This window comes from Centrocercus urophasianus, unplaced genomic scaffold, assembly GCF_019232065.1.
Source record: "Centrocercus urophasianus isolate 14NV4802_14NV808 unplaced genomic scaffold, USGS_Curo_1.0 seq_10, whole genome shotgun sequence".
NCBI lineage: Eukaryota > Metazoa > Chordata > Aves > Galliformes > Phasianidae > Centrocercus > Centrocercus urophasianus.
Genome location: NW_024884142.1, coordinates 41764803 through 41781770, shown reverse-complemented (window position 1 = coordinate 41781770; position 16968 = coordinate 41764803). Strand labels below are relative to the sequence as shown.

The window sequence follows — 16968 nt, the reverse complement described above, 5'->3', positions numbered from 1 at the left end:
CTAACTTCCTTACAAAGAAGTTACATCCGCACTCTTCACGCCGACGCCGGCGGGCGGCCCCGAGCCCCGCGGGCGGCCCCGAGCGGGCGGATCTGCCGGGCCCGGCTCCGAGGGGCGGGGACGGGGCCGCTCCTCCCGCCGCCGCCTGACGGAGCGGTGGGACCCGGCCAGAGGGGCGGCGGAAGCCCGCGCTGCAGGTACCGATGCACAGGGAGCGCGGCAGGGGCCTATACAGCGCGCTGCCGGGCCGCGCCGCGTTCAAATCTTGCCGCGCTGCTCGCTACCGGGCCGGGCGGGCGGGACCAGTGGCTGCCGCCGAGCGAGCGCGGGAGGTTTCTCTTGTGCACTGCTGGCGGGGAGAGCCCCGGCCGGGCCCTGCCGCGGCGGCTGCCCCGAGGGCGGGCGGGAGTGAGAAGCGCGGCGCCGCCCCGCGCGGAGGGCTGTCCGGGGGCTGCAGCACCGCCTGCGGCCGTCGTCTGGCGGGAACCGCCATCCCGCCTCGCGTTCGCGAGGGGGTGGGAAGGAGCCGGTGCCCGTGGCGGCTCCGCGCTGCCCAGCCTGGCCCGGCCTGCTTGGGCCTCGCTCCGCCGCGAGCTTTTTCCTAAGTTTGTAGATTCCCGCATGACTCGATTCCGAAGCCTCTCACTTTTAACTGCTTTACTTTGCTCGTCCGGGCAGGCTCGGCATGGCGCTGCGCGCCGACCAGGTGAGCCTCATCGGGCAGGTGTTCGAGTCCTACGTGCTGCAGCACCACCGGGACGACATCCTCGGCATCCTGCGCCAGGGGGACGACGAAGCGCACTATCCGGTCCTCGTCGACGCCCTGACGCTGTTCGAGACCAACATGGAGATCGGGGAGTACTTCAACGCCTTCCCCAGCCAGGTGCTGCCCATCTTTGACGGAGCGCTGCGCCGGGCGGCCATGGCGGTGCTGCAGGCTGCCACACCATCCCCGGAGCTCCGCATGAAGCCCAACCTCCACGCCAGGATTTCAGGTGAGTGGCGGGCAGGGAGGCAGCTTCTCCTTGGTCTTTCTGACTCCCCCTGTGCTGTGGCACTTGTCAGTAGGTTATGTGAAGTGGAGTTACGTAGGCCGTGCGCATGTCCCTTATGGTGTGCGTGCAGTGGTTAGATGTTTGTTACAGGGTCAGGACTCAAACCGCAGTCTTCTCATGAAAAAAAAGCTCCTCAGACCAGCTCTCGTTCTCAGGCTGTTTGTGCTGACAGCCAGAAGGTCTAGCTATAAGTTCTAGAGGAGGGTACAGTTCCTAGCCATTTTTGCCCTATGACTTCCTCATAGCTTGCGGCTCCAACAACGTTTCAGAATACGCGGAGTCCAAATTTTGAGTTGTCATAGAATCATAGAATGGCCTGGGTTGAAAAGGACCACAGTGATCATCTAGTTTCAACTCCCCTGCTATGGGCAGGGTAAGTAGTCTTGTAGTTTTATCTGAATTAGTTAAAATTTATGCTTAACTAGTAGTTATAAAATTACTTGTTGGAACGAACTGTTGGAAAGAATGGTGTTTACTAATGGATTTTATTGTTGGTTTGTTTTTTTGCTACAAATTCATATACCATTATTGTTCACTGTTGGGAAGACTTTGTTGGCTTTGAGGTGCGGTTGAGGTGAGGTGTAGTTGTGAAGTGCAGGTTCTGAAGTTAAAACACCTGTTGTAGGAAACTGGGCTTGGTGGTGGCATGGTCCCGTCTTGTCATTGCTGACAGTGACTATTTGGAACTGTCCAGTTTGCAAAGGCAGGAGATGGTGACTACTGTTTCCCTCCTTTGCCCCATATTTGAGTGCTTTATGATCATTTGTCTATTGGCAGCTTGAACATAGAGAGCATGCATGTGGCAGCCCCAGCTCTGTTTTGGGTAAACCCAGGAGTTTGTGGAATAATGTTTTTTAATTAAAGAAGTTAAATCCCTGCTAGTGACACTGAGGGAGGGTATACATTGTTCCTGAACAGTCTGGTGGTCTTCTGTGATGGAGTGACCAGCATCAGTGGACAATGGAAGAACAGTTGATGTCATTTACCTTGTCCTCCATAAGACCTTTGACATGATCCCCCACGATATAGCCCCCCTCTCTTGCCTCTATATTGGAGATGTATCGTTTTGATTGATGGATTGTTAGAGAGAGAAGGAATTCATAAGAAACTTCAGCAAGGTCCTGCACCTGGATCAGAGTAATTCCCGATATCAGAAGACTGGGTGATGAATTGACTGAGAGCAGCCCTGCAGATAAGCACTTCGGGATGGTGGCTGATAAAAAATTGGATAGGAGCCAGCAGATTGTGCTTTGCATTGTATACTGGTCTGTATAAGAAGTGTGGCAAGCAGGTTGCATAAGGCCACCTCGTCGTGGCCTTCTATAAAGGCAATTTGTAAGAAAGGTGGAGAGACTTTTTAGCAGGGCCTGCAGTGGCAAGACAAGGGACAATGACAATGTTTTTCAACTGAAGAAAGGCAGATTTAGGTTTTCTATAAGAAAGGAATTGTTTATCTTGAGGCTGGTGAGACACTGGAACAAGTTGCCCAGAGGAGTGGTGGCTGTCTCATCATCTGAAGTGGTAAAAATCAGGTTGGCTGAGGCTTTGTACAACCTCATCCAGTACAAGGTGTTGCTGCCCATGGCAGAGGGTTTGGCACTACACAGTCTTTAAAGTTCCCTTCCAACCAAACCATTCTGTGATTGATTCAATGAATCGTATCTGTGGGAATAAATGTGTTTTTATCCAGTATGTTTCACTAAAAATGCTGACACTAAAATATGAACACCAGAAATATGATTACCTTGTGGCTCTCATAATGCATTTTGTCCAGGATTTTAGGAAAGAAAAAGCACAACAGCTTGTGACCTGCTTCAGATGGTTGTTGCAAGATGCAGTTGGTGTACAACTGCTGTCTGCCTGATGTGCAAGGACGTCCTCTGCGTTGCACAGAATACTGAACCATTCAGTACACTAATAGAAGTATGAGCAAGTGAAAACTGTATTTGCAGTGTTCTGGGATGCATTTGCAGGCTTGAGCTGGAGTGAGGGAAAGCGGTTTGGTTTATGTTAGGGATAAGAATGCAATCTTGGCACACTCGTGTTGATGTGGACAGGATAGCTAAGGAGCGCAGAGAAGGATGAGGGCGGTGTGAATAGGCAGTGGTTGACTGAGTGGTTACCCCTCCTTCCCTGAGAGGGAAGAAGATGCAACTATCTGAATTTCAGCACTGTACAAGTTTAATTGTGCCACTTCTCTTCTTGATGCAAATCCATTACAGGATTTTTCCTTACCATTAACCTGAGCGCTCACGTCAGTTGTTGATAGCCATGCTGCTGCTGGTAGTTCAGTTTTATATGTTATTACTAATATACGAAAGCTTATTCAAAGAAACATGCACTCAAATAGTTTGTCAAGCAGTCTGATAAAATCAGAGCGAAAGCTCCCTTTTTCCCTGTCCAGCCTCCTGTCTTCTTGCTATTCACTGGGACAGTCATAGCATACATCCTGCCAACAGGGCTGCAGCTCTCTGACGTAAGCTGAGAAACACCGGATTTTGATTTTTATTTCCTTTTGACTAAACTGAATAAAAACACAAACCTGTAGGAGAATAAGAATTTTTGCCAGGTTTGGAAGAAGCTATAAATGGCTTTGTTACAGTCAACCAGAAAATTACTTTGTTTCCAGTTCTACATAATAGTTCATTTCTTTTCCAAATTACTTCCTTAATACATCTATAATGAGCTTAATGTTTAATAATATTTTCTTTAATCAGTAGCAAAAAGTCAAACACTTTGCTTGAAAGCATCAAAGCTGAATGTTTCAACGTGTCTGAAACAAAAGATTTGATTTTGGACGTACTGAAATAAGGACATTCTGCTTTTTTTCTTAACAGCCAAAGCTACTGAGCAGATTTGATCTAAATACACAAATAGAGTTGGTCCCCTTAGAAGAATCATTTTCCAGCAGATTTATATTTACATCTCCATTTTCTGTCTTCGTTTCGGAAGTAAAACTGTAAGAAATTGTATTAAGATAATTTGTTTAAATTGATATTTACTAAGTTCTACGGTTCTACGGTTTCTTGTAAAATAACTTCTGAAGAGGCAATGCATCCTGGAGGACATTTATTTTTATAAAGACTTTGCAGGCAGTTGATTTAGACTCATCTTCCTCAGGCTTTCAGCAGCTGTTCTGCTGTGGTGCCCGTAGCGATGAACACAGCGGTGGGATCCATGCAGCACAGCTGGCTGTTGGGGTGGAGTTACAGGAGAGAAGTGCCACGAAAATTTTGGCACCACTTATCTGAACAGAGAAGTGACTTCACTCTGGTTGTGTTGTTAACCTTTTTCTATTCCTTTTCTGACATCTTCCGTGTGCTTCAGTTTTACTGGTGCGCAAATGCGGATTTAAGGTCAAGTGCTCGTGTACTGTGGCTTTAGATTTTGCTTAGACTTGAGAATACCCACAAGATGCAGAACTGTGCTTTTCTTAACCATGGGAACAATTCTGAACCACGGTTAAAACATAGCTAAAAGTTTGTAATTAAGATAAACCAGTTGAGAATCAAGGACATTGGCAGATCATTTGAATTGATAGACCTGAGAGCATCAGGATCTTTTTTCATGAATGGAAACTGCTTGTGACTTCTAAGCTGTCGACAAAAGTAGGCGAGTAAAATGGCCATATTTTCTGATTGTTATCAGCATCTGATGCTTTTCACTGTTGAAGACCAATTAATCACATGTATGCTGCGACAGATGAATTGTTGAATTGTATTTACAAAACAGCTATAACTAGTGTTAATAGGTCAGATGTGTTTCCCAGTCTCTCTATTTAATTGCACTGCAAGTATGTTTCATGCACGTGGTCTCATGCTGCATGTACTTTGATTTAACAGGTTTGCCCGTTTGCCCAGAGCTGACTCGAGAGCACATTCCTAAGACCAAGGATGTGGGTCACTTCTTGTCTGTCACTGGGACTGTCATCCGTACCAGTTTGGTGAAAGTGCTGGAATTTGAGCGGAGCTACATCTGCAATAAGTGCAAACACGTTTTTGTGGCTAAGGCTGACTTTGAGCAGTACTATGCTTTCTGCCGTCCATCAGCCTGCTTGAATGAAGAGGGCTGCAACTCAACCAAGTTCACTTGCCTCTCTGGAACATCCTCCTCTCCTACCAGCTGCAGAGACTATCAAGAAATCAAAATTCAGGAGCAGGTAAAAAAAAAGATCAAGAAAGGGGGAGGGTATTGCGGTGTAGATGTCTCAAATACTAAAAAAATGAACTTGCTAAGAAATGTGTTTGGGGACTTAATTTCATGCTGGAATAAGACATCTCCACTAATTTTAGTGAAACTGTGCTTCTGAATTAAGTTTATCCTGTTTTCATGTAAAACTTCTACATGCTAAGATAAGTGGAAAAGTTTTACAGGTTGTTATTTAAAAGGGAGGGCTGATCAGCTTACAAGAAGCCAGAGAATCCACCTCTCAGGGATTTTCAGTCAGAGAGTTAAAGAAAAAAAAGTAGGCATATGTTGACTAGACTTCCATTATTAAGTATTAATTATATTGAAGATCGTATGAAACACTGACGGTTAGGACATAGATCAAACTTTAGAGCTGAATCCTTGTATCACTGTGTGTGCTGTTCCTCTAAGTGCTGACTGAGAATGGTGATGATATTCTATGCTATTTCTAAGGAATAAAGCTAGCCCAGTGGTAGCCAAGGTCAACTGTAGGGGTACAGTATGGTCAGTACATGGTATCTGTAAATGTTGTCCTCCAATCAACAATCATATCAACAGTTACTGAAAATGTGCTCCTCACAGAATTGGCGTTTGTTTTCTGAAGTTAGTTCTGAGTGAACAGCCTCAAGGACAGTTAAGCTGGAGAAGTGACAAACAGTCAGGGCTCTTTTTACAGTAGCACGTAAGACAAAACAGGCGCAGGAAAAGCTACAGTGTATGAAAACTGAGGATAAGCAGAGTACGTGGCAGCTGATGTTAAACCAAGAATGAGCTTCACTCATTTCCTATTTAGTGCTGCGAGAAACTGCATGTTCCACCAGTGCTGACAGTGATGTGAACTGCCTGTGGCCATTTAGATACTAACAAGGGTGAATTACCCTTTCCAGGCACAAGACAGTGAGTAAATCTGGAGTTCTAGTATGTAAAATGTAGAGGTACTTCTGATTCTTGTTCTTGTGCAGTGGATATTTTAACAACTGTTGCGAGCTTTAATTGTAAATGGAAAGATTTCTCTTTGGAAATAGACCATGACAAATCTGCATACTTTGCCCTAAAGAAAAGGAAAGTCTTTTCAATGGTTAGTGGCACATTTGTCAATACACATGCATCTGGTCATGTGCAAATTTAATTCTCAACACCTAGGTGTAAATTAAATCTCAATCTGCCAAATTTTAACAATATACCAGAAAAATGTAGAGAATAATCTCTCAGTATATAGTTCAGTGAAGTGTTATCAAACCCATGGATGTGCTTCAGAAATCAAAATAAATTTTACTTACTGGATAAGTGTCTGAAAAATATCTCAAATATTAACAACAACAATAAAAATTAGTTATTTTAAATGACATCTCTCAGGGAGGTTTTTTCAGCAAGATATTGAAGTTACTCAGCACCTCCCAGGATTGAGCACCTTCAGCTAATTTAATACCCAAGCCTGTCTCCATTACTATCAACATCAAATTTCCATGTTTAAACTCCCAATAGCAGTAGTGTGTTTACCATGTAAGCTGTATGAGAAAAAGCAAGGACTGATCTCAGTTCCAAGAAGGGATAAAAGGTCTTCAAGCCGAAGTGGCAATAAATGACTTTTGAAAGGTGCTATTCTTAATAAGTGCTATTCCTTCCTCTCTCCTAGGTTCAAAGACTGTCTGTCGGAAGCATCCCTCGTTGCATGGTGGTTGTTCTGGAAGATGACTTAGTGGACAGTTGCAAATCTGGTGAGGATATAGTGTACATTACATTTAATTGTACCATAAGTGTTTTTACTCTTCCATTTGAGATCTCTGCCAACCAGTCTGTCAGCACTGAGGGTTTTTTTAATAAAATGTGTTTATCTGTCATGTTGTTGTTTCAGCTTAGAAGTTAGCATGGCAGTTGAAGACTGATCTAGAAAGCACTGTATATCTATCTACATGCTATATCTTGATTATTTGACAGATCAGTTTCAGTAAGTGTTGTGTTGTGATGCACTGAAATATGCTAAGCTTGTTAGCACAAGAACCCTAAGCCTTTTGAGGAAATGGATTGGGCCATACCTGCAGTGTAACATCCGTCTGTAGGTTTGGAACACTGTGCAAACTGACCTATCTAAGGGATGCTGCAGATGGAAAAAGCTGTTTGTCTTCCAAAAGGAAGCTAATTGGTGAGAGACTGAATAAGAATGGACTAAAAATTCTCAGTTATATCCCTGCAAGAAACTCAGTACTCATTGTTGGTTGTACTGTCTGACAACACTGTGGCCAGAAGTTCATGTGTGATACTGGTATTCTTCACAGAAGTTATCAAAGGTTAAGTAAGTGTTTGCTCTTTTAGAAAAGAGGAAACACAGGTAGGTATAACTTCAGGAATTTAGAAGTAGAAGGACATTGTAGCTTCCTACTACAGACAGGAGGAATCTAGCTAATGTTTGTTTCAGACTTAAAAACTGCATTGTTTTTTATTGCTGTTTTGTTTTTCTGTATATTTTTTTGTTGGTTTTCTTTTTAACTTTGTGACACGGGGTCTAAACTATACTATTATCCATTATTGCAGACACAGCCACATATTTGTCAGTCGTAATAGATTTTACCTTTTTTTTTTCCTTTTTCTTTTTTTAACCAATCTTTATTGTTACCCACAGGAGATGACATCACAGTGTATGGAGTGGTAATGCAGAGATGGAAACCTTTCCATCAGGATGCACGTTGTGACTTGGAGCTTGTTTTGAAAGCCAACTACATTAAAGTAAATAATGAGCAACTAGCAGGTGTAATAATTGACGAAGAAGTCCGCAAGGAATTTGAAGACTTCTGGGAAAAGCATAGGAATAATCCCTTAGCAGGTTAGTGCTTGAAAGCTTTACAGTAGATGAAATTAGGAGTGACAATACAATGACTGAGCATATATTTCCCCATATATTCCTATCACCAGTTCCTCCAAAAATACATTTTTTCCAGTAGAGGAATATAAAATACTTATTTTAAAATAATAGCACCAAACATCTTTCTCTGATCTGTCTTCTTTTGAGATTTCTAGTCAAGTGTTTTCTGGACTATTTATTAGCCAGAAATGAAAGAAGGAAAAAAAAATGGGTGCTTTATAAACATGAAAGAAAAAGCATACCCATTAGAAGTAATGTGGACCAGATATACTTAGCTGTTGAGTAACATAGCTGTTAACTCTGGGGCGAGATGTCTCGTTGTCTCTGCATCCCAACTTAAGCTCTGAATCATTGCCAAGCAGCTTAGTGTATGCCATCTTTAGCCTTACTCTGGAAGGTATAGCCCCATGATTTAAGTGCTGGGAGCCTCACGTCACATACGGAGAGACTCTGATTTGAAATTGGCTTCCAACAGCCAGAATGTTCAGCATGCTGGCTCCTAATTTTACTGTGGTTTACAGTCTGCCACCTAGCAATTACCAGTTGTGCCCTGGACTCCGTTCTTCTCCCCTGATGTAAATCCCAGTGACACTGGGATTTTTGTCACTGAACTGTCTCAAAATAGCACCATCTTTTAAAACTTTGAACTTGGTCTTTCTCCTTGAAAGACAAATGGAAGAAGAGTAGGTGTCAGTATTTCCCTTACAAATCAGATTGCTCACGTGAGAAATCAGAGATTATATCAATGGTAAACATTCTTCAGAATTGCATTTCATAGAAAGTAGTTTAATTGCTAGCCTCCAACTGTTTGGAGTGGGAACAATTATTATCACTCTGTTGTGAAACTTTGGAATGTAAGTCAGGATCCACTTTGATGGTCCCAGGTAGTCTTTCATTCTTGTGATGTTTTTTGGAAGCCTGCAAAGTGGTTTTATGCAATACTAGTAATTCAGAATTAAATGGATGTGAAGTGGCTACAAGAAAATGGGGAAGGAAATTGGAAGAACTCTGGCTGTCCGAGATGTTCCTTTTAGGCTGTTTTTGTGAATTAGTATCCTCTCTGCTGAGGGCAGAGATGAGTCTACTGGGAAGGCCATTTCAGAACAGGTTGTATGTGTATGTTTACTGTTTTCCAAAAAAGAATGGTAGCCAGTTCTGCATTTCATGTCAGTCAGTTCCTGATGCTGTGTACTAGGTATGTCCTGAGAAGACAGCTTAGACAGGTGACTTTGCTTTTTCTGGGTACTAAGAAGAAGCAGAGCTTCTGGGCTGTTTATCACTGAAAAGGCAGATGACTCTTAAGTCAAATAGAGGCAACTATAGAGTTAAATCTTGAATTATGCCATGACCAAAGTTAGAATTTTTTCATTTTTGGACAAAAATATGTTGACTTCCTCGAAGATGTCCACAAGAGGCATATAAGCCTCAAGTCATTATGAAGTGCCTACTTATTTTGCCAGTACCACATACTTGAATCCAAATTTAAAACATGTTAGGAACTCGAAATCGGTTGCTTTGTTTTATGTGCTGTAGCAGTGCAATTAATGTATGACATGAATCCTGCGATCCATTGTGTGCTGTTGGTACCAGAATCTCAAAGGGCAAGCCAACGAAATTGCCATTGCAGATGGAAGTGCTCTTTTGCTCTTTGAGGCTATGGAGGGGAGGAGGAGAGGAAGAACGTATAGAAGAAGTAGAGTCAAGATAATGAGGAAAATGAACTGTGTTATGCCTGTGTGGAAACTTGTTTTCTTATGTTTCTTAAATGTACAACACACCAGTTTTCAAGGGGATATTTTGAAGTGTGGAAAAAATAAAGTTTATTCTTCAAGGCTCTACACTTTTATTTGAAACAAAAGCAGTTGTGTGGTGGCATTGTGTTAGTGTCTTTTCCTAAATCATCCATCCATTCCTTAAACTGTGATAGGATTGGCATTGCTGCCTGTGGCAGTGGAATGTTTAACTTCCTTAAAATTAAGAACATTAGGATCAAACAATCATTTGAGTTTCATTTAAAAAATGGAAAAGAAGGAAAGAAAGAAAAGCAGGCCCAGTTTTTTTTTTTTGTCAGTGCAGGGATATATGTATCCATGACAAATGAAGTTTTATTCTTAGGGCAGTGCTGAGTGCCACTTTCTGCTCATGTTCTAGGGAGGAATGAAATTTTGGCTAGCTTATGTCCTCAAGTGTTTGGTTTGTACCTGGTGAAGCTGGCTGTAGCCATGGTGCTTGCTGGTGGTGTGCAGAGGATTGATGCTACAGGAACTCGAATCAGAGGTTAGTATTGTCTCTGATAGTGTCTTGTGTACTAACAATTGTTCCCATTGCTATTTTCACCCATATTCCTCCTTCTTTCCAAATTAGTAAGGTTTCAGAAGCATAAGAATCCCATTTCTGTGACTGAGAGCTATATTTTTAATGCTGAATATTCTTCCATAGAATCACAGAATCACCAAGGTTGGAAAAGACTTCCAAGATCATCCAATCCAACTGTCCGCCTATCACCAATAGTTCTTACTAAAGCATGTCCCTCAACACAGCATCTAAACATTCCTTGAACACCTCCAGGGTTGGTGACTCCACTACCTCCCTCAGCAGCCCATTCCAGTGCCTGATCACTCTTTCAGAGAAATAGTATTTCCTAACATCCAGCTTGAATCTCCCTTGGTGCAACTTGAGGCCATTCCGACTAGTCCTATCACTAGTTACAGGAGAGAAGAGGCCAACCCCCCACTCACTGCAACCTCCCTTCAGGTAGTCATAGAGAGCAATAAGGTCTGCCCTGAGTCTCCTCTTCTCCAGACTGAACAATCCCAGCTCCTTCAGCTGCTCCTCATAAGGCCTGTGCTGCAGACCCCTTGCCAGCTTAGTTGTTTTTCTCTGCACACACTCTAGACACTCAATGTCTTTCTTGCCGTAAGAGGCCCAAAACTGAACACAGTACTCAAAGTGTGGCCTCACCAGAGCTGAGTACAGAGGTACAATCACTCTCCTGTTTCTGCTGGCAACACCATTTCTGATGCAGGCCAGGATGCCATTGGCCTTCTTGGCCAACTGGACATACTGCTGGCTCATGTTCAGCTGAGCATCAATCAGTACCCCCAGGTCCATTTCTTCTGCACAATCTTATAGCCACTCTACCCCAAGCCTGTAGTGCTACCTGGGGTTGTTGTGGCCAAAGTGTATAACCTGCCACTTATGGAACTTCATCTCACTTGCTTCAGCCCAGCTCTCCAGCCTGTCCAGATCCCTCTGTCGGGTCTCGCTACCCCCAGGCCAGTTGACACTTCCTACCAACTTGGTGTCATCTGCAAACTTACTGAGGGTGCACTCAGCGCCCTCATCCAGTTCATCACTAAAGATATTGAAGAGAGCAGGGCCCAGCACTGACCCCTGGGGAACACCACTTGTATCTGGTCGCCAGCTGGATTTAACTCAGTTCACTACCACTCTCTGGGCCCAGCCTTCCAGCCAGTTCTTTGTTCAGCAAAGAGTGTACCAGTCCAAGCCATGGGCTGCCAGCTTCTCCAGAAGAATACTGTGGGAGACAACGTCAAAGGCTTTGCTGAAGTCAACCCCCATCTCAACCCACCTCAGTTCCCCAGGTTCCTCTACATAATAGGTTTGAGGCCCTGGAACCAAAGGGAGAGGTGAGTGAAGATGTGGTGGGAGGTCAAGGTTGTCTGGGGTGAAGCAATCAACTCCACACCTCAAAACTGCCTCCATCAAGAAGGAAAGAAGGGTGATTGTTGTCAGCAACTTCCTTCTGATAGGATCAGAGGGCCCTACATGTCAGCCTGACGCTAGCAGTAAGATGTGCTGCCTCCCTGGGGCCCGGGTCAGGGATATTTCTGGAAAACTCCCCAGTCTGATCTGCCTCTCCAATTATTACCCTTCATTAATAGTTCAGGTCAGCAGTGATGAGGTTGTTGACAGAAGCCTGACGACTATCAAAAATGACTTTAGGGGACTGGGGCACTTAATTAATGGAGCAGGCATACAGGTAGTATTTTTCTCTACTCCTTCGGTAGCAGGGAAGGACACTGAGAGGAGCAGGAAAACCCATGCTTATAAACACATGGCTGAGAGGCTGGTGCAAACACAAGAATTTTGGTTATTTGACCATGGCGTGGTCTACTCAGCAGCTGGCCTGAGGTCTGCTGATGGATCTCACCTGCCTCAAAGGGGGAAATGGATCCTTGCCCAGGAGCTGGCAGGGCTTGTGGAGAGGGCTCTAAACTAGATGTGAAGGGGGAAGAGAATAAAACCAGGCCTGCTAGAGATGAGCCTAGGGGATTGATAATGAGATCAGGGGCCAGGTAAGAAGCATAGCTGAAGTGCATCTCAGCAATGCACACAATATGGGCAACAAACAGGAGGAACTTGAAGCCTTTGTGTGGTGGCAACTATGACTCAGTTGCTATTAGAGAAACAGAAAATAAAGAGGATGACTGGACTTCCTTTTTTTAATTCTAATTTTTCTCAATAAAATCAGGTAAAAACATATGTTCAGGATTCCATTAGGTGGAATGTTAAGGGCAATTTTTTTAGATCAAACATTAACTTCACTTTTTATTGTATAAGTGACATTTTGAAATTATTTCTAGTAGAATATTCTCAGTGATATCTGGCATCAAAGGGTGGAATGTTAATATTTTCTTAACAGGGATCACTATAGTACACTGAAAGGAAAATTTAAAGGATTCAATTTACTTTCTAATGCCAGACTTTTCCATCTGTGACTGTCAGCACTTCTCACTTAGATCTGTTACTGTAAGTTGTCCACCTGCTGATTCTCCTTCTGTTGTTATTAGATGGCAAATATGCCATGTGCCAGGTGGTACACAGGTCAGAATCTATGTAGGTCATAATAATTCTAAAGTAATACGAGTGCATATTCAAATACAGGATCCTCTTAGTGCTCCAGCAACAAAATAAAATTATAGTTTGAATTGAAGTGGTAATAATGTTTTGTGGATGACAGTCTCACTTCACTGAGATTGTAGTATCCAAATAATTTACTTATGTAATTACACTGTTTAGGAATCACTGAATTGCATAACTGTGGGTGATATAACAATATTAGTTAAGAAAAACAACCTGATGATTTCATTAGGTCATTTTGCAGTGATTTAAGTAACTGAATAGTGAAAACATGACTAAGCCATGGTATCCTTTTGTTTCACATTAAAGAGTGAGCTGAATCTAAGAAAGGAGTATTCTAAAATGTAAGAACTTGCATTACAGAAATTTTGTCAAATACCTGCTATTATTTTTTTAAATAATTCATTGTAAGTATTTGGTTTGGGTACAACAATAAAACTATGCTTCTATTAAATGATATATTGATCACACCCTGTAAATATGTTGTAATGCTTACGTAGTGCTAAATGTGAGATGAAGAATTAGAATTATTATTTAACTCAGAGCATTCTGCATATATTTTTCTCTGTATATGTACTATCTACTTCTATATCAATATTTTCCCCAAGGTGAATCGCATCTTCTGTTAGTTGGAGACCCAGGAACAGGGAAATCTCAGTTTCTCAAGTATGCAGTGAAGATTACACCACGGTCTGTGCTTACTGCAGGAATTGGATCTACAAGTGCAGGTATGTGCTTCTTCGCTTGGAAGTCTTTGTAATGTACTCCAATGCAAAGAATGTAGAGAGGCCTTTTACCTCTCGATTTCGGGTTGTGTGAGTACAGTTTAAGCAAAAAACTGGGTGGAGGCATGCCATGTCTCTGCAGAAGGGCAGTCCTGCTTGTTCTGTATCAATGGAGCAGTGTGAAGAGCTTCTAACAGGGAACCTTATGAGCCCCATCCAGAAGTATTTCTCACTGGTTTGCTAGGAGAGGATGATGTGGATCTGTATTTTTAGTGTTCCTCCCAGCTACGACAAATGTGACATTCTCTCCAGAGCTCACATTGTGTGATGTGCTAGAATCATGTGGTTTCCCCTGAACGTGTGTGTTTGGGGGAATGTATGTTCTTGTGTTGTTTTATATATTTTGGCTGGTTGCCAGTTTGATTTCTGCTTGTTTTCTGGAAATATTCCCCTGTGTTGAGGAGCTATTTCTGATATATAAAAATGCTTCAGAGAGCAAAGTTTATTTAAAAAAAAACAGTCTGACAAGCTTTAAGTATGTCCTAGCTGCCTCTGAATGCTAGATATCTTTACAGACTTTTCAGTGGACAATATGCTGGCTCAGATCACCTCTGCAAATGACTTCATTTGAGCAAATGACTATATTACTAGTACATAGTGAAATAATTAAGGACAAAAATGAGAAGGTTTCAGCCAGCATGTGTATCTTAACTGTTTCTCAGATACTGCTGTTCACTTTGTTTGGAAACAGCATTATTTATACGTAGGAAAACCAGATAATAAATGTTTGCCAGTTCTGAAGCTACGCGTACGTGTGTGCTGTGTCTTCTGTAGCTTTGACAACTATTTCAGTGGTAGTGGAATGAGCACATACACTCTTGTTTGAAATACATGTGCCCCTGATTTTCCACCCAAACAACTGACAAATGTTTATGAAGAGAAACTATTTTGGCTCAGCATAATGTTATGTCTACATTTTGTTCTGTGTTAAGAATTAAGAACAGGCTGGATTATTAAAATTTTGCCCAGGGACTGGCAGTGACCTAGAGTAAAGTTTTGTCATGAATTTCATTGCAATCTTGCCTGCTTTTATTGGGAGTAATCTCCCTGTGTCAGCTGCTCTTGGCTTCTGATGTTTCTGTTGCCTTCTTCACCACGTTTCCCACTTCACCTTCATTTTCTGTGTGGTCTGGTTTCCAGGTCAGCTGTGACAGTTATGTTCAAAGACATTTCCCTGAAAACCAATATGGGAGTTTACAAGCTTATAGTGATACACATGCAATAGAATCAACTGAAATTATGTGTTGGAGATAATAGTTTCATCTTGTGAAAGGATTGTTTTAGACCTTTAGATCACCTACATGTCACTTTTCTTTATATTAAAACAAACAAACAAACAAACACTTTATCTCCTTCATTTTCCTGAAATCTTACTGCAGGTGTGTTAAATTTCCACCTTGAAATTCTCAAGAACCCTTATCATGAATGAAACTTGAATATCTCACCAGAAACCCTAACCATAGTTTAATTGTAGAGAACATTTTCATCATTTGAACTAAAACATTAATTTCTAGCCCAAGAGTTCGGATGTAGTTTGAGTTATTTTCTTTGCCCTCCTTGTTCAATGATTGTCTTATTGATTAATATTTTTGGAGCTGTACCTAGTGTTGATTTCGTCAACTTGCTGTTCGTGCAGAAGCACCAAATGATGAGTTTTGAGCACTATAAAATTGTGTTAAATTTCTTGTCATAATTGCACTCTTCAAATTACCAATTTCTACTTTCTCATTAGAAGAGACTCCTAATGAATATTTTCTCCTCCATAGTAGAAAGACTAAATCTGTAAGTTCCATTTCCTCCTAGTTCCTTACATTATATAAAAGTAGTCCATACTGCAGTTTATTACTGACTTTATGATTACAGTCTACATATGCCAAAAGACACACTCATGAATTGGTAAAAGCCTGGATAAACTAAAAGTTGTTTTATACTTGGATTCCTTCTTCAGACAATCTGCCAATAACTCACCAAACTCTGATAAGATCTTTTATGTTAACATACTTTGTATCCATTGCACATCTGGTGGTAGCTGTTGGGGGACATTGGAATTCTTCTTTCAAAGCTGTTGTATCCATTTTTTATTTTTCCATACAAGCATTTCTTGATGCCTGGACATGGCACTAGATAATTAATGCACCTCTTTTACCAAAACTCCTTTTGTTTTCTGTTCTACTTAGGAAAAGTTTCCTTTTAGATCCAGTATGATTCTTTGGGGCCCTGCAGTGTCATCTGTCTGCTGCAAACCTGTTGACCTATCTAGACCTAACTAGAATTAACTTTGCGGAATTGCTGAAAAAGAAATCCAACTCTAGCTTCATTTACTGTTAAGTCCCCCACTCTTTCAAACAGGTTCAAATCTTGCTTCCCCCAAGGCTTTTTAAACAAAATCTGTGCTTCATCAGATGTACTTTGCTGATTCGGAAAGTATGATCCTGGCTAACACCCTGTTTTATCTTTTTTTTTTTTTTTTTTTAATTGAATCAGTATTGAAGAGCTTCATCTTTCTTATCTCACTGAGAGGCTCAAGTTGACAGCTTGCTGCAAATAACTTTTCCAAAGGACAAGTAATCCATTCTATTTGTGGGTAAAACAGAACCTTACTTTCAGTCACTAGATAGCATGCTGAGTTTACTTGTTTTATTAGGATGCCTTTCTTGCTAACATGTAATACAGGTTTTCTGTTGATAATTCTCTCCAAACTTATGACTTTTACAAGGAGCCAAGCTTTATTCCTTTGTCATATCTTCCATTAAATTTGTCAGCCACAAGGTCAACCCACATGCAGCGTCTCAGTGGGAAAAAGTTCCTTTGAGAGTAGAGGACTTTCTGATTTGTAAGTAAAAGATGGGAACCACCTATCTCACATTTTTTTGTCTGCAGAATGTTCGTATTTTGTGAAGACCTGGTTCATTCTTTCTGCTTCCAATCTGAGAATGACAGATAGTCATTCATATGCCCTTAATTTTTCAGTATTGGTACGTACTTTTCCAGAAGGAGACTTACTGAAGTTTAACAAAATCTCTCCCTGTTTCTGCCTTACTATTGAATTTAAATGCTTGGCAGTCCTCACAGCTGTAGTACTCCGTGTGCGTATTTGGAGGAGATAATCACTAATAAGGAAATATTTCCTTTTTCCCTGGAGCCTTGCAGCAATCTTTTCAGTGTGTTTGACTTCATAGGGGTTGCAGCCCACACA

General features: G+C 41.9%; 1 protein-coding gene across 6 annotated transcripts in view; it reads left to right on the top strand.

Annotated features, from left to right (window-relative positions):
• The first annotated feature begins 155 nt into the window (after positions 1–155).
• MCM9 (minichromosome maintenance 9 homologous recombination repair factor) overlaps positions 156–16968 on the top strand; it is a 46374-nt gene continuing 29561 nt past the window's right edge. For 5 of the 6 annotated variants that reach the window (XR_006168151.1, XM_042814587.1, XM_042814578.1 and 2 more), the window contains exons 1-7: positions 156–197; positions 679–995; positions 4898–5214; positions 6880–6961; positions 7864–8064; positions 10255–10380; positions 13596–13715. Coding sequence is in view for 5 of the 6 variants with exons in the window: in XM_042814587.1 (XP_042670521.1) it covers positions 686–995; positions 4898–5214; positions 6880–6961; positions 7864–8064; positions 10255–10380; positions 13596–13715 (1156 nt within the window). In the remaining variant the exon portion in view is untranslated. Of the gene's footprint in view, positions 198–678; positions 996–4897; positions 5215–6879; positions 6962–7863; positions 8065–10254; positions 10381–13595; positions 13716–14912; positions 15015–16968 lie in introns of those variants that run through there. The other variant, XM_042814617.1, reaches the window with a different exon arrangement.